General features: G+C 47.4%; 2 protein-coding genes across 2 annotated transcripts in view; both read left to right on the forward strand.

The window, feature by feature from the left end:
• The window catches only part of LOC136150938 (uncharacterized), a 54,830-nt gene extending 37,901 nt beyond the window's left edge, over positions 1–16,929 (forward strand). The window contains exons 4-5 of the mRNA XM_065911828.1: positions 12,007–13,700; positions 16,891–16,929. Coding sequence (XP_065767900.1) covers positions 12,007–12,488 — 482 coding nt within the window. The 3' untranslated portion in view covers positions 12,489–13,700; positions 16,891–16,929. The remainder of the gene's footprint in view (positions 1–12,006; positions 13,701–16,890) is intronic.
• The window catches only part of LOC136150939 (exocyst complex component 1-like), a 48,148-nt gene continuing 43,370 nt past the window's right edge, over positions 13,050–17,827 (forward strand). The window contains 4 exon segments of the mRNA XM_065911829.1: positions 13,050–13,133; positions 13,608–13,732; positions 16,731–16,750; positions 16,997–17,184. Coding sequence (XP_065767901.1) covers positions 13,050–13,133; positions 13,608–13,732; positions 16,731–16,750; positions 16,997–17,184 — 417 coding nt within the window.

Consider the following 17,827-nt stretch of genomic DNA (forward strand, 5'->3'; position numbering starts at 1 on the left):
GGCTGCCTCACTGGAGCTGCAGAGTCTTTGTGTGGTAAACCTTTTAGATAAATTTAACTGATAACTTCTGCAAAAGGATTGACCTTTGTGTTCATTAAAGAATAGATTACGGAAAACAGCTTTGCATTCACCTAGGTCATAAAATGTCAATAGGCCCCAAGGCCAGAAGATAATGTACAAGACCCTCATAAACAAAGAAGTATGCAGAAAACACCCTGGTTTCGTGAAGGACAAGCTGACGTAATGTTAAACTATCTTCCCCTTAGAAATGTACAAACTTAGGGTATAAAAGCTATGGTAAAAAATAAAGCATTGCCAGACTCTTCCAGACTCTCTGCACCCGCGTCTGGTCATTCTCTCTCTCTCTCTCTCTCTCTCTCTCTCTCTCTCTCTCTCTCTCTCGCAGACTTGGCCCTATCAATGCTAGTCTCTCGTCTCTCTCTCTCTCTCTCTCTCTCTCTCGCCGACGCCGTTCATCCTGAGGGTATCCCCTGGATCCTGCCGAGGCTGGACCCCGGCAGCAAATCATTACTGATCCTCAGAAAAATGTAATGTGACTGGGCCTAAAACCTGGTTGGAATTTTCCATAGATGTGTGATATTGGAGATGTGTTTGCAGCTGCACTTGCCAAATCTGCTTTTCAAAGCACAGTAGGTCATGGCCAGAGGAGCAAGGGCAGCTCTGCTCGCTCTCAGGCAGAAAAGGATTTTAGAAATGTCAGGTTCTCTCCCACAAAGGAAGGGGTTAGCAGATTATGAATTGGTGATTAGTACAAGTGTCTGTGATCCCTCAACTAATTTCCATCTTGAAGCTGGGATATAAAGACTCAGGTGCTGGGTGGTGAGTCACAATCTCTGAATAGGTGCTTAGTCAGGACGGATGGGCTGAATCCGGGTCTCGGCATCTGGTACCCAGCTCTTTTTCCAGCAGGATGCCTTTAGACATGACCCTGACACCTTTGCATCCATAGCTTTTTGTTGTTGTTTGGTTGTTTGAGTATATAAAATGGTGATAACACTACTTGGTGGCATATTCAATTAAAAAAAAATAGCAACCTTTCATTACTCAGTGCAAATCAAACAGGAAATGCTTTCTCTTAGTAACCCTGCTTAACAATTTTCTGGACTCTTCTGCGCTGGGCCAGATTCAGAAATACACAAGTGAAAGATGAGACAGTACATCATGTTTTATTCAATTGGGTCTTGATACCTGTGTGTGACTCTTAACCAAGTAGTATGCAGTAGTTAAGGACACAGATTGAAATTGTTTAGAGTGTGTCCTAAACTCTGACTGCCAGGATTTAAACCTCAACTCTGGAGATTGTAAAACCTGGGAAAAATTGCTCTCCTAAACTTCATTTCCTGCAACCGAGAAACATAACTGTATCTTCCTTGTTGTGTACTGAATAACACCCTTGTCCCTAAATATCCATATTCTAATGCCCAGAACCTGTGAATGTCACATTAAATGACAGAAGGGATTTTGCCAATGGGATTAAATTAAGGTTATTGATAGGAAGATTCTCCTGGGTTACCTGGATGGGCACTCAGTCATCACTGGTGTCCTCACGAGAGAGAGGTAGAGGGAGATTTGACTCCAAAGAGAAAGTGATGATGAAGCTAGGTTTGGATTGATGCAGCCAGAAACCAAGGAATGCTGACAAGAAAACAGATTCTGTCTTAGAGCCTCTAGAGGGGGCATGAATGGTCCTACCAACTCCTGATTTCAGTCCAGTGAAACTGGTTTTGGACCTCTGTCTTCCAGAACCGTAAGAAAATGTGTTTCGTTTTAAGCCACCAAGTTTGTAGTAATATTACAGCAACCGTACCGAACAAATGTGCACCTCTTAGGAACTATTACCCCAGTTAAGATGTGTGCCTGGAAGCACACTTAGTGGAATAGCGGCATGCAGCAGGTTTGCCATCATAAGCCATTCTTAAAAACCTGAATCCTTGGCTTTGCGGGATCATCAGATCCAGTACAGTGGTTGCCGTTTTTCTCCTTGTTCATCCTGGTAACATGTCTGGACAGCTAGTAGAGAGAGCTCTGTCCTTCTCCACAGGTCCTCTCACCTCTATTAATTAGAAGGAAAGTAAAAGTTGCTCGGTCATGTCCAACTCTTTGGAGACCCCATAGCCCCCCAGGCTCCTCTGTCCATGGGGAGGCTCCAGGCAAGAATACTGGAGTGGGTTGCCATACCTTGCTCCAGGGGATCTTCCCAACCAAGGGATCGAACCCAGGTCTCCTGCATTGCAGGCGGATTATTTGCCAACTGAGCCACGAGGGAAGCCCAAGAGTACTGGAGTGGGCAGTTTCCCTTCTTCAGGGGATCTTCCTGACCCGGGAATCGAACTGGGGTCTCCTGCATTGCAGGCAGACTGTTTCCCAACTGAGCTACCCAGGAAGTCCTAACGAGAGGGAAGAGGTTACTTAAGTAAGACGTTACTTAAGCCACCATCTTCTTTTCCTCTCCTTTATGACTCTTCATCCAACTGGTCTTTATAAATTTTAAAGAAAACAAAGTCATTTCTCAATGGATTCAGATACTACCCCAAATTAATATTCCCCAAAAGTTCTTATTCTTATTTCTAGACCTCATCACCAGAAATTCCTGAGCCTAAACCCTGCCTAGCTTCTAGGATCAGTCATTTTCTCATTTCTCCCTTTTCCTTTTAGTTGAGTCTTGTCATTTTTGTCCCTTCCCTAAACATAACTTGTAATAAGGTGACATAGCAAAGTGATGAAAGTATAGATGGTTTGTTTTAATCCTGGGTTTTTGCCATCTACTTACTGTGCGACATTGGACAGGCTCTTTAACCTCTCTGGGCCTCAGTTTCAAAAAAATAAGTCAGTATTATAAATAATACCTACCTAAGATTGCAATTGTGAGGATTAAATGGGCTTAAGCACTTGCTAAGCACTTAAAATAGTACTTGTTGTAGTGTAAGCACTGTAATTGTGCTTGCTAATAATCATAAGTGCAATTCCCAGCACATAACTTACTCAACTTTCTGTCATCACTTTGAGGTATGTATTTGATGAAATCAGTAAAATCATTCTGTTTCAAGGGGAACAGAAAAGTATTTTTGAGCAATTGTCCATGTGGCTATTTCACCACATTTAGTGTTTTCAGATTTCTGTACAACAGCCTGGGCTAGTCCAGCAGCAAATTAAAAATGGACAGAGCTTATGTTTTGCACCCTTTATCTCACTGTCCCCCCGCCTCCCCCACACACATCCCCATCTCTTTGGACATAAGCTTTCATTTTTCCTCCATGTTCTGAAAACCTACTTCTAAGAAAGTGTCTCGGTTCATCCATGTCGCCACAAAGTAGCATTGGCATATAGACACTATCACGTGTGAAATAGCTACTAGTGGGAAGCTGCCGGATAACCCGGAGAGCCCAGCCTGGTACTCTGTGATGGCCTGGAGGGGAGTGAGGGGAGGGCTGAGGTAGGCTCAAGAGGAAGGGGAGATACAGATATAGATAATTATATGTTTATATTATATATAACGTATATATTATATATGTATATATAATTATGACTGATTTGCTTTGTTGTATGGCATAAACCAACACAACATTGTAAAACAAGTATCTGCCAGTTTAAAAACCAAAGGTGTGTGATCTCCAACTTAGCGTGAATTTAAGACAAAAGTGCCACTTGTCTCAGAGAGAGAACTTTTCAAGCCTGGTTCTGTTTCTCAAGGTTGTTTTGTTTTTCTGTCTCTCCTAGCCTTTCCACCTTGGGCAAATACGGGAGGTCCACATTGTGGCTCCAACACTTAGCACCCGCGGCGTTCTCCAGGCCTGAGAGGAGCGTCTGAGGGCGGCACCCCTGTCCCGGGGCTGCTGAGGGACCGCGCCCGGCTCCGTCTCACGTGAGGCGTCAGCTGCTGCTCAGGCAGCCCCTCGCCTCTCGTCACCCTGGGTGACGGCAGCGCCCGGTCCAGGGAGGGCCTGGGTGGGCTCAGCATAGGCAAGGGTGTTTCTGGATCTCTGAGAAGAAAATATCGGCGACAAGAAAGACATGCATTCATGAGTCTGGGATTCTCAAATCTTCCACAAGCCGCCTGCTAATTCTTGAGAGGTATATGTGGGGAAAATGCCCTGCTTGATAATAACGAGAGTTTTAGCCTGAAGTTCCACACAAAATTTCTAATCTTAAGAAATGTAAGAGGCCCTAGGTGAGATCTCACTCGTGGCCTAGACCAGTATTGGGCACAGTATGGAATAAGGACTACCTGGCTCATAATGACCTGAAGTACTGGTTGAAATCCAGATTGTTAACTCTCCCACAAGGCAAGGAAATTAGGAGTGATGGGGCCAGAATTATGCCGTTTTCATGATCAGTAACTAGTGGTTATTTCCAGTCTAACCTGAAAGCAATTTGGTCTCTTTTCTTTCAGGGTCTTATGCTTCCTTTGGTCTTAGAGCTTCAAACTGAGGAGGGGGAGGGGCAAGGGTTCTGAAAGAGGAGGGGATCCAGGCAAGGAAACAGTGTTGCCTTTGAACATTTTAAAAATAGTTTATTCTGGGGAAATGGTTCAAGAGAACAAAAGAAGGTGGGTCAGATTTTAGGAGAAGTGATGACATTTTGTGAGAAAATAGCAGTTGAAGGAAAAAGCAAACTGAAATACAGCATGAGTTTAAACAGTTGATGATAGAGACAGAAGTAGGAGCATCATGCCTACAGAGAGGGAAATACAGTTCTACCATTCTGTTGTCCCCAGGACCGAGCAGAACTTAGTTAATTTAACTTACTGGTTTTCAACCCATAGCATCAACCTGTAAATAAAACACAGGACACTTTGTTGTGTTTGCATAACAAATTATAAATATTATCATCACAGGTAAAGCAAACATGCTATTGCCCAAAGGTGAGCTGTACAAGGGGAAAGACAGACCTGGGGGCACAAGCAGTCTCAGGCATAAAGAAAATGATGAGATTAGAGTGAAAGTGAGTACTGTAGCTATGTCCTATAGCTAATATTTCTTGAGAGCTTCCGTGTGTTGGACATTGAAGGCTGCAGATGTGTTATTATTTGCATCATCACGAGCAACTCCACGCAGTGGTGGTTATCATCCAGTTCCTCATCATACAGGTGAGGAAACAGAGGCCCAGGAAGGTTGAGTAAATTGCTCAGGATTGCAGAGCTAATAATATACTGAAGAACAAAGCTTCCAAGCCAAGTGGTCCATCTCCAGAACCAAGGCTTTTAGCCACTAGACTACTACTTCTCCCTTCAATAAAAGCCAGCAAAAATTGCATGGCATTACAGAAGAGAGGCAGCAGAAGTGATGAAATGAATATGATGTATTGGAGGGAAGAGGGATGAGAAGTAGTGGGGGTAGGAGTTTATCTTCCTGCCTCATGCTAGGGTGCTAAAATGGATCTACAATGGATACAGCAGATAAACATAATGTCTAGAATTATGGGGGCAACATTCCTGTGGCCAAAAACTGTCTCTGGAGAGGGGAACTGGGGTTAGAAAAGTTGAATTTCTGTATTTGAGATGCTATCATGTCCACATAGTATTTTCATAACAATATTTCCATTTATTTAGATGTAGCTTCAACTGTGTAAATGCATTAAAACATGAAATTCAAAATCATCTTTATATCTCATACATTTGCTAAGTGCTTGCCTTATCAGAATTGTTGTTTTCAGCTTTGAAGGATTTTTGTTTTTTAATGAAAAGCATTATAAATTTTAAAAGTTAAAAATTGTCCCTGGTGATGTTGTCCTGCATGGCCGAGAGAAGGTGTGGAACTATTAGAAGCAAACTGTATTTCAGCCCTGCTTCTGGTAGGGAAGGAGAGTGTCTGAAGTCAGGCAACAGGAGCTTTGATCCTCTGGAGTCGGAAGGAACAACTTGGAGTAAATGAATCAGGCGGCAGGGTGCCGGGAGGAGGCTGTCGGCCTCTCTGTGATGGTGTTCTTTGTTTTGCAGGACTAATCTCAGAAATGTTGCATTAGGCTCAGTGCTGTGCATTTTTAGGCTGCAGTATTTTTCCATCTGTATACTTCATGAAAGCAAGCACTTTTATGCTCCCTTTAAAATGGGAATCTCCTATTTGAATTGCCTGGTGAGGACATTTGAAGTAATTCATTAAGCATACATATGCATGCTCTATCTCCATCTATGTAGCTATCAGTTATCCTTTCCCTACTCACCTGCCTGTATTAGTCTGCTCAGGCTGCTATAACAGAATAGCATAGACTAAGTGGCTTAAACAAGAGACATTTCACACTTCTGGGAAGTCTTAAGAGCAAGGCAGAAACACTTCCAGGTGAGTCCTCCATTTTTGGCTTGTAGATGGCCATCTCCTTGCTGTGTCCTCCTCACATGGTGGAGAGAGAAAGCTTTCGTGTTTTTTCTGTTTCTTATAAGAGCTAATCCTATCATGACAGCTCTACCCTCATGGCCTCTTCTAAACCTAGTTACCTCCTAAAAACTCCATCTCCTAATTCCATCACACATAAGGGGATAGGGCTTCAATATATGAATCTGTGGAGGGGGACAAAAAAATTGTCTTAACTCTCTATATCTGTCTGTCTATCTGTCTTTATGTGTAGAATAATAACAGTGGCTTATAATTCATTTCCCTGTGTTATTTTATCCTTCCAAAACTCGTGTGAGGTAAATTGGCCATAGGAAAATCACTGATTTCACTGAAACGTTTGAAGGTTGGATTAACTTTGTGATCACACAATCAATAAATGATGATGCCACAATTCAATCCACATCTTCTCCACCCTCCTTTCCTCTTCTCTTCTCCCTTCCCACTTTCTGACTTTCTTCCAGCCGCATCATTTACTAGCTTTTCCCTTAGGACATTGATGTCCTTCTTCTGGGCCTTGCAGAGGTTATTCCCATTATCTGGAATGCTTTTTCCTCAGGTATCTGACTCAGTTCCCTCCCGCTACACTGTTCAAACTCCACCTTCCCAGTAAGACTTATCCTGTTCTACTGTTTAACTGGAACACCTTGTTTCTCTGCCCATACACTGCTCAATCTCTGTTGCGTTTGTTACTAGGCTTCCCTGGAGGCTCAGTCAGTAAAGAATCCACCTGTAATGCAGGAGACCTGGCCCGATCTCTGGGTCAGGAAGACCCCCTGGAGAAGGAAATGGCAACCCACTCCAGTATCCTTGCCTGGAAAATCCTGTGGACAGAGGAGCCTACAGGTGGGCTACAGTCCGTGGGGTTGCAAAGAGTCTGACACAACTTAGCAACTAAACCACACCACCAGCTTGTCAGATAATTTACACTGATTTCTGTTCTCCCCTCTGACTACAGGATAGGCTACAGAGAGTCAGGAGTTTTGCCTTTATTGAACCTCCTGGAGGCCCAGCAAAACTCTAGGGTCTGCTAGAACTGGACACAGTTATACCTCTTATGTTTGGTATTTTAGCAGCCTATCTCAGAGCCAAGCCAGTTATTGAAGAGAATCTTTTCTGATACTTTAAGCAGTATGATCAACTTGAAGTAAACTTAAATTTTCAACAATTACAGAGCAGGCATGGACTCTTCCTTTGTTTCTCCAGACACATGAACCTGGATACAAAGTCCATCCTCTCTGGGTGAAGTGGGAACATACAGAGATGACTGGCCTAAGTTTCAATTGGATCAAAAGATGCACAAAAGAGACATTTAAACGTTTTCAAAAACGAAAACCATCAAGTGTGTTTCCTCTTCACACATCAGGGATTGTCTGGCCTCTGGTGTGGTTCGAGTGGTGCAGGGGGAGAGAGAGAGACATAGAGAAGTAAGGATGAGCTGCCCTGTCTCTCCCTCCTCTGGACCTTAGTTCTTCCTGGACTGTCACTCCTTACACTCAAAGCAGATTTCAGAAGTCAGCACACATGGTCATAATGTATGCCTAGCTCCACAACCCAGCCACTGGGACCCAGAAAATTTTGCAACCTTAAGTCTGCCTCAACACATCATGACTCATATATATCAATGGGTAAAGACACACAAACAGTAGTAGATTAACAGGAATAAGTTTTTACTTATATATAAATTACCTATATACATATTTGTCCATAAAGCTGGGAAAGATAAGTGTCCATTGAGGCAAATGGGTAGGGGGAGAGGAAGCAGCTAAAGACAGCTGTAGAACTTGCCAGTTCCAAGTGTAGGGAAAATATCCAGAAGTTTGGGTCGGCCAAGTTTACAGTCAAACCAGGGATGGCATAGTGGATGATACATGCAGATTACTTTCCATCCTCCACATGGAACTTCTCAATTCTGGTATGTAGTTCTGAACTGGGCTCAGATACTTCTCAGCCTGCACGACACACACACCCACCTTCCTCACCCATGCACATACAACACACACCTACTCGTGCATATCGCTGTGCGTGTGGTCCTTTGGCTCATTGCTGCTAAAGGCAACATCGTGCTCCTCCAAAGTCAGAGGGGTGCCCTGAGTTGGGGTCCCAGGAGTTCTGAGTGCAGACATTCCTCTCTAAATATATATGGTGCTATCCCCCATCGTACTACGTGGGTTTGGGCTGGGGAGGCCTGGGTGCTTTGTGTGAATGGGACAGCAGAAGTGTACCCAGTCACAGCGGGTGAGGTGCTGGCCCCCGTCACCCGCTCTGTGCTTTGCATATATGAGTTCCGAGCCCAGTGGCAGGTGCTGACACTGGGGCCTCCCATCCGAGATGAGATGTGGCTCCTTCCATGTGTTCACCCATGGTGTATTGGCCAGGTGGGTCCCAGTTGTACTGATGGGAAGTGTGGCTACCAGGTCCTCCATTCCTGGGAATGATGACGTTCCCTCCTATACCACCACCACTTGGATCTTGGACAGGTGGACCCCTTGTGTTTGGAAGTCAGGTGGAACTTCTAGTGGGTTTCAAGCCAGGGGTGGGTCTCACAGTTACAAATCCAATGGATGCAGTGTTGTTCTAGTGAAAAGTTGAAATTGACTTGTCCCTTGACACAAATTTCTTCTTCATGGTGATGGGATTTGTAACTGTAGATTGTCTACACTCATGTGGGTCCTGGGTGCAGTGATGGGAAGTGGTAACACCCCGACCTCTAACCATAAGGATGGTGGTTTCCCCTGCCGTGACTCTACCACCTGGACTTGGCTGAAGGAGACCCCAGGCGTTTGGATTCAAGTTGGAACCAGATATGTGCCCGGATGCTGGGATGGGGGCTTGCTGTTCCTACTGCAGCAGCCAGCTGCAATGAGATGAGCCCAAGGTGATCTGGCCACAGTAGGAACACAGGTGGTGCTGGGTGTCCCACACAGTTCTGTGCAAAAGTGAGGTGGGCCAGATGCTTCTGAATAAGTGAGGCCTAGGGCATTCACACCAACCCAAAACTCCCACCAGCCATAGAGGCTGCAGCCCCATCAACAGTGGGCCTCATGTGGTACTAGCAAGACAACAAGCTACTGTCTCCAGGACTGGGCACTGTGGTATCCATTCCAAATCCAGAAGTAGCAGATACATCCCTGGGGAAAATACCTGAGCTGTAGACAGAGGGCGGCTGCATGTTGATGGTGGTGGTGGAAGACAGGGGATCTGGTAAACCCGAATCCATTATCCTTCCTCTGGGTGGCTGGACTGCAGAAGAGGTTAGCTTTTCATCTTGTGCTAGGGCTAATGGGTTTCCCAGTGGAATAGACTTGTTAGGCTTCTTCCTATTGTTGGCCCCAGATGTGGGTTCAATGGTGAGTTCTGGGTTTCAAGCTTCACTTGAAACATGGGTACCTCTGTTGACCACGTCCACAGGTAAATAAGTCGAGGCTCGGGTCCAGGCATCGCTGCCACTGGGTGCTGTGTTCTCAGAACCAGGAAGAGCCATGTGGTATGAGTAGTGGTTGTCCTTGGAGTCAGAGGTAGACTAGAAAGTAAAGTCTGAGGAGGAGGTGCATCCATAGCTTTGATGTCAAAGACTGGTTTGACATCTGTAGAGATGCTGACTGCTGAAGCATAGATAACTGCCGAAGCCATAGGTGGGGGTCTGGGGGAGGCAGGAGCCGAAGCCATAGATGGGGGTTTGGGGAAAACAGGAGCTGAAGCAATAGATGGGGGGCTGGGGGAGGCAGGACCTAAAGCCATAATTTGGGGACTGAGGGAAAGAGCCAAAGCCCTAGAGAGGGGGCCAGGGAAGACAGGACCAAAAGCTGTAGATGGGGGGCTAGGGGAGAGAGTGGGCAGAACCCTAGATGGAGGGATGGGGAAGACACTGGCTGGAGTCCTACACAGTGGGGCCGGGGAAGACAGGACCCAAGGCCGTAGATGGGGTTCCAAGGGAGACATTAACCAGAGTCCCAGGTGGGGGCCCGGGGAAGGCGCCAGCCGGAGCCCCAGATGAGGGCCCGGGAAAGGTAGCAGCCTGACCCCCAGGTGGGGGCCCGGGGAAGACGAGAGCCTGACCCCCAGGTGGGGGCCCGGGAAAGGCAGCAGCCTGATACCCAGGTGGTGGCCCGGGGAAGGCGGCAGCCGGAGCCCCAGGTGGGGGCCCGGGGAAGGCGGCAGCCGGAACCCCAGATGAGGGCCTGGGAAAGGCAGCAGCCTGATACCCAGGTGGGGGCCCGGGGAAGCGGCAGCCGGAGCCCCAGATGGGGGCCCGGGAAAGGCGGCAGCCTTAGCCCCAGGTGGGGGCCCGGGAAAGGCGGCAGCCTGACCTCCGGGTGTGGGCCCGCGGAAGATGACAGCCTGACCCCCAGGTGGGGGCCCGGGGAAGATGGCAGTCGGAGACCCAGATGAGGGCCCGGGAAAGGCGGCAGCCTGATATCCAGGTGATGGCCCGGGGAAGACGGCAGCCGGAGCCCCAGATGAGGGCCTGGGAAAGGCGGCAGCCTGATAACCATGTGGGGGCCCAGGGAAGGCGGCAGCCGGAGCCCCAGATGAGGGCTCGGGAATGGCGGCAGCCTGACCTCCGGGTGGGGGCCCGCGGAAGACGACAGCCTGACCCCCAGGTGGGGGCCCGGGGAAGACGGCAGCCGGAGCCCCAGATGGGGGCCCGGGAAAGGCGGCAGCCTGATAACCATGTGGGGGCCCAGGGAAGGCGGCAGCCGGAGCCCCAGATGAGGGCTCGGGAATGGCGGCAGCCTGACCTCCGGGTGGGGGCCCGCGGAAGACGACAGCCTGACCCCCAGGTGGGGGCCCGGGGAAGACAGCAGCCGGAGCCCCAGATGGGGGCTTGGGAAAAACAGAGGCTCTCTGCTGCCCATCAGTGGCTGCAAATGTAGGGTGAGGTTTGGTTTGGGAGTGAAAGGCATAGTTAAAGATTGAAGCAGGGCAGGAGACCGTCGGCACAAATGGCGCTGGTGGTGTCTGGTCTCCCTGCAGTGCGTGTCTGCTCCACCCCAATACCTGGGGGAGACTGAAAGGTTACAGCATGAGCCGGGGGAGTAGTGTCCATGTCAGTGACGTCCTGATCTGAAGGAGACAGGAAGGTTACACTTGGAGATGCTGTGACTGTGGTGGTGAAAGGGACTCCAGTAGAAGTTGTAGCAGGGGGAGCGATGGGGCGGTCTGGAAGAGGGGTGAGTAAGTATGAGGGAGGGGGAGAATCTACACACATGGGTGTTGGGGATTCATTTTTGTCGGAGGGTGGCTGGAAGGGGAGGGTTGGGGTGCTCAGGGGTGTGGAGAGGTCAGAAATAGAAGGTGGTGTTGCTCTGACTGCACACGCAGTGCCCGCATCCTCCTTGAGGGCAGTTCCCACAGTGGGATTGGAAACTGGAGGCAGAGCATCTGCAGGACTAGCAGAATGAGAGTCCACGGGGGCTGTGTGTCTTGCCACCCGATCCACATAAGGTGTCAGGCAAGGTGGAAGGCCAGCCAGATTGGGGAATCTGGAGGACAGGTCGGCCAAGTTGGTGGTGGTAGGAGGGACCTGCAACGTGTGACTGACCGGAGGCAGGGAGCCTGTGGTCCCTGGGGCAGGCGGGGCGGCGCTGCGGCGTCGCATGGCCTGCCTTGGATCCCTCAGGATTCTGTTCCTCTGACGGTCCCTGTTTTGTTTCAGGGTGCCCCGGGTTTTGGCGCGAGTCATGGCTGGAAGCTTCGGAGGCGGGGGAAGGTCACTGCGACCCCAGAGCAGCGGCAGCGGGGGCGGCAGTGGCGGCGGCGGGGGCGGCAGTGGCAGAAAAAGCGGCGGGGGCGGCAGTGGCAGAAAAAGCGGCGGGGGCATCGTCCTCTTGCGGGGGCGCCCACTGCCGGCGGCTCCCAGGGGAGAAGAGCTTCTCCGCGGGGTGTCTGAAGGTGGCTCACGCTGCAGCGCCTTCCCGGACATCGGTGACTCTGGGCAGCCGGGTTGGTGGTCTTCACCCAGCACCACTTCTCCTGGCCTCTCGGGCAGCAGGCTGCAGCGCGGACTTGGGGCAGAGAGCACCGTGGCCAGGGGGCCAGGCTGCGAGGGAGGCCGGCCGTCTCCAGCAGTGCCGTCTGAGCAGATGGCGGGGCTTTGGGAGGAAGGCTTCGTCCGAGACACCTGGGCTTTCTCACTGAAGTTGCCTCCTGGGTGCCCCGGAAGGAGGTTTGGAGGCTCGGGAGGGCAGTGGAGGGGCGGGAGGAGCCCGCCGGTCTCCTGGGGCCTAGGTGTCATTGTCATAGCCCCGCTGCGGTCCGGACTCATCTTTCCGTTGTCCTCTCCTTCGGCCTCTGTCACGCCTTCCCTTTGATCTTCCTGGACCATGGCCTTACTCTCCTTTGCGCGAGGAAGTGGGCGGTGACTGGTTGGTACCGGCTTCCCAGCCTTGGCTACCTGAACAGGTAGCTCAGGGAGTGAACGCAGGAGAGTAATTTTGCGCCCCGGTGGAGGAATTCTGACGGTTCTCGAAGGTCCGAACATCATGGAATTACGAGTGGACAGGACGGGCTGCTGCTTCGGCCGCTCCCTCAAGTTCGCCAGGGGTAGCCCGCCCACACGGGAGTACCCAGCCTGCTGGATTGGGTACCACCTTTTCGGCATGCTGTAAAACCCGGACGATGAGGGCACTGGATCCTGGTTGAGCAGCCTGCGACCAGGTTGTAAAGCAGGAGCTGGGGCGGCGGGGTGACCCCGGCCAGATGTGGTGGCACCCCGAGGGCGCAAAACCAGCGAGCGCCGGCCCAGCGGGCGCCGGCGGCGGAGCCCAGAAAGAAGTTTACACAGTAAATTGCCCGTATTGTGCGCCAAATAACCCGAGAATAGAATGTGAAACTGCGAGAGCGTCTCCCTAGCTTCTTACTCCTCTCGCGGTCAAACACGCCCTGGAGGGAGGAGGACTCAGCCTGGCAATTGTGACGCGTCCATGGTATACGTGTCACAGAGAAACTGCAAATTCCGGGGCAAAGGGCGGGCCCCAGTGCACGACCCCTCCCGGGCTCTCTAGCCGCTGAGACCTCCCACTGTGGGTGGCAGGTGTTTGGCACCAGATGGGCCACCGTGCAGAGACTCTTCAGGACCGTGGGGGCCTCCTTCTCCAGAGCTCATCCCATCTAGCTCCTCATCATGCAGCCCCCTTGGTGCCTGCGTGTGTATCTGCCGGCCCTTCCCTGCCTGGGTCTCAGAGACCTGTGCAAAGCTGACTGCAGGAGCCACCCACCCTCCCGGGGGTGGTCCAGCACCTGTGGGGACCTCTCCAGCTTCTCTGCGAGGCCAGGAGCCAGGAGCACCTTCTCCGCCGCGGCTCCTCTGCCATCATCACCAGCCGGAATGCAGAGCCCTCACCTGGCCAGGTGCTGCACCCCACCACGTCCTTTTCTGGCGGGTAAGCCTCTTTCTTCACTTCTTTTTAGAAATTTGGTACAACAGTTAAATCTTAGACTGTTCTTCAGGGTGTGCAGATGGTAATGGCTTAGCCAGGATGTGACCCAAACCTGCTCTGGGCTGTGGTGCCTCCCCGCCATACATGCTTCACGTGTTACTGTTCTTTTCTTGTCCTCCTTATGGCACTTAGCCCTAAGTGTCATACCTATAATGAGTCTATATCCTACCCTGTAGGTTTTCTTTTGCTCAATTCATGAATTGATCACCTGCTGCGTTGGGTTCTGATCTCAGAAGAGGCAGGTTAAGGACCACCAGTTGTCAGCATAGCACCAGCGGAGGTTTTCCCTTTGGGATAGTTTGAAGGATCCAGATATGTAAAGATGATAGTCTAGATAAATCATGGGCTTTCCTGAAAGAAATTTACCAGTGCATTATTCTGTATGGATTAGAAGCCTGTTTCTGTGGCCTTCCTGGAGTGTGTTCAGTAAGGCAGCTCATTCATGTTGAGAAAGCAAACACATCACTTATTGCAGCTTCATAGTGGAGCCCTGTGTCAGCTTCAGTCAGTCAGTACAGTTTGGTCACTGTGAGCATGTCAGCTGGGTCCACTCTTTACTACCATATATAATTCTAAAGATTCTTATGCCCAGGAGAGAAGTCACACTCTTGGGTGTCTAGGACAAGGGAGACATGTTATTATTCACAAGGTAGAAGCTTCAAAAGAATAGGATAGGACTGAAAACTCCTAGTCTAACATGGCTTTATCGAGTTTGAATCTTGTTTCTTTGGCTTACTTCATTGGAGTGTTTTCTTTCTCCTGGGCTGACATTGTGTGTTACACAGCAGGCATGTGACATGTAGAGGTTTCAGAACCCAGAATTGTATTGATCAGTGAAACTTTATTTATATATTTTAGTTTAAAATCTATTTAAAATAACACTGGACATAATTCATATATTATAAATTAGTTTGCCCTCTGCTCTTGAGATTCTTTTTATAGTATGTCAGAGTAAATTTGGACTTCCATCCCCAAGAAGATTTGAGATTGGAGGACACAAAAGGTTTTTCTCAGACCTAAATTATGTCTGAAAAAAGCGAGAAATATCATAAGCCCTATCTGACCTCTCTAGGAGCAGAAATGATTTACAGCTGTGGCATTTAACCATAATTCCTTGATCTCATTTGAGAAGAGTTCAGTAAGGAACAATCTCTTCATTTTTGTTTCTTCCTTATTTTCTTGTCTTGCTTACCAACAATCCATTGTAATCCATGGATTGATATGGCAGCAGGCTGAATGGTCTCTGGAGCTCATACAATTAACTTTTTCCCCTAAAATAACTTTAATTTCCTTGTTTTTCAGCTCCTCTTCTTTCCTTGCCCTTTGCTATAACCAGAACTCACTGAAAGCTAACTGGCTTTGTGCAGACCCTCCTTAGGACAGTCTTTCCTTAGTTATTTTATTCATCACTCGGTTTCATTTTTTGCCTTCTCGAAATATGTTGAAATCTTTCTGTAGTTGATGACTTCCACAACCTCTTGGCTTTTACTGGCTTATTAATTTTGGTATTTCTACACTTTTATTTAAGTATGGTTTCAGAAGGAACAGAAAGTAAATGTGTCCTAGTCTGCCATCTTGAGCTGAAAATCCCTGTCAGTTTTAGCATCCAGCATTCCCATGGGGTGGGGCGGGGACCTTGGCATTAATAGGTGTAACACTCAAGATTTCAGCTTTTCTTGGGCAGTCACTAAGGACATAGTATGTGGTAATTTCTAATGGGAAAATAATAACTATTTCATGGAATTTATTTGAGGATTACATTAGATAATGAACATACAAATGCTTTCTAAAGTTTCAAAGTCCATAAAAATGTTTCTTGTTATTGATTTGGTGCTACTTCAGTTTTACTTGACAGTGATTCATGACCTTGCTTATGTGAGAAGATGCCTTCTGAAACAATTATGATCATTTAAAATATTTGTTTATTTTAAATGTTTACTTGTGTAAGGAGCTGTGCAGAATGAACTGGGCATCCCCTGCCCCCTAGTGGCTAAAAAGCTGCACACAAAACACTTTTAACATTTCCAGAGTGACTTGGAAAGGGCTGAGAGCTGGGAGACGCCGCTCTAAGGGACTTGCGTTTGTGTACTGCAGTCTGTAATTGCCTGTGCCGAAAGTTTTAGCCCCTCTTTTTTTTCTGGCATGTTATCTAAAGCTGGCTAATTAGCATTCTTAAGAGTAGATCATTTGTTACTTTGAATTAGGTGTGTTTTGTTCAAGGACAAGTTAACATATGTCAAGTCATGCTGAATGTAGATTCTCATTTTCATACAAAATAATGAATATCTAAAACACTTGGAATTTGTGTTTTAAAGCGTGTCCTGTGAATTGTTGAAAATCAGTAACTTTGTTTCGAGGTTTATTTAAGGGTAAAATTATTTTTTTCATTTTATCTCTCGATCTCAAGATTTATGTAAAATCCCATATGCTGAGTCTGTTCTTTCCAGAAAGTGAACTGAAACATTTATCTAGAAAGCATCTCAGTTCTGACCTCCTGGTCTTTTGTTTTGAAGCAGGAAGACAGCTGAAATTTTTGTAGTTTTACACAGCCATGATGTTGTTCTTACTATACAGATATTGAGAGAAAGTTTCTATTAGCTGATCCTTAGAAATTTTATAAACACATGTGAAAAATTTTTACAGAGAGAAATGGAAAGTTCAGTTAATATTTTCCTTGCCCAAAATAAATTATGAATTGTAGATGCATTTTTAAAATTTCAATTGAAAGTTATTTGGAGGAAAACACAAAACATAACAAAGATAGAAAGAACAAAAATAACAGAAGAATGTGTTACCTGGAAAAAAAAGGAAAGCAAATTGTTCCTCATGTGTCCTGAATTATAAGCATTATTGTATTAGAGCAACAGTTATCTCAGGTAGAGAAAAAAAAAGGTTAGGCTTGTACACGTGTTTCGTTTCCGGTTGTATATTTGTTTTATAGTTTAATTATGTTTTGGGAAAGTGTGACTAAGGCCTGTTTTAACACAAGTCAATAAATTAGACTGCATGCTTTTGTTATAATAGACATGTTAACATATGCGGTTCTTCATAAAATAAGTTTTTTTTCATATATTTTGAATCATTTTTTTCCTATTTTTCAGCCTCTAAATGTGACCTGTGCTTATAACTGACCTTACCTGTAAGTACAATGCTGTTGTCCTTCCTAGTTTTTTACTACTTTATTTTTAATTTTTACCCTCTTTTAAGAATCTGTTCCAAGTGGAGAAAATCAGAGTGTGACAGGAGGTGAGGAAGAGGCAGTGGATGAATGCCAAGAGTTAAATGCAAGAGAAGAGCGGGATATTGAGATAATGATGGAAGGCTGTGAATATGCAATTTCTAGCGCCGAGGCCTTTGCAGAAAGGTTGTCCAGAGAGCTGCAGGTGTTAGATGGGGTCAGCCTTTCTTGTAACGTGTGGCTAGTGATGTGTGGTAAGCTGAGGAGACTGGTGATGTTCATATTCTGCTGCCGCTGCCTTTGAGCCTAGACGGTGGGATCGTTGCTGTCTTTCCCTAGAAGCGCATCACCAGCTGCCTCCCTCTGTCTTTCACTGTTCTTGGTCCAGAGACAGAACCATTCCTATTAGGCCAGTGAAGGCAGTTGGCTGAGGTTCTGGATTTGGGGAGGTTCTTGATATGAAGTGATGGAAGTAGAAAGTAGCCAACCTGAAACCACCCTGGGGGTTGATTCCCCCAGCCTCTGGAACACTTCAGAATAGTTCAAGGCTAGAGAATATAATTTTTGTGGTTTGGGGGGAAAAAAATAGGTACAAGTTAGAAGGAGAGAGAGTGAGCTGAAAGAAGCGAATCCTTTACCCAAAGAGAGCAAAATAGTGTAGTGAAAACAGGAGAGCCAGGGCAAAAGGATGTTTGACGACTCCTCTGAACTGCTGTGGAATAGATGCTGTTTATTTGTATGCACATATCTGAGCTTGTACCTGCATGTACATCTTTAGGAAGTAAAAAGCTGCAAGTAGCACCTGTCTTACGAGAAAAATCTAAAATGAGAGTGTTTTGTGAGGGGGGTGTCGTTTTGTT

This window comes from Muntiacus reevesi, chromosome 19, assembly GCF_963930625.1.
Source record: "Muntiacus reevesi chromosome 19, mMunRee1.1, whole genome shotgun sequence".
Lineage (NCBI taxonomy): Eukaryota > Metazoa > Chordata > Mammalia > Artiodactyla > Cervidae > Muntiacus > Muntiacus reevesi.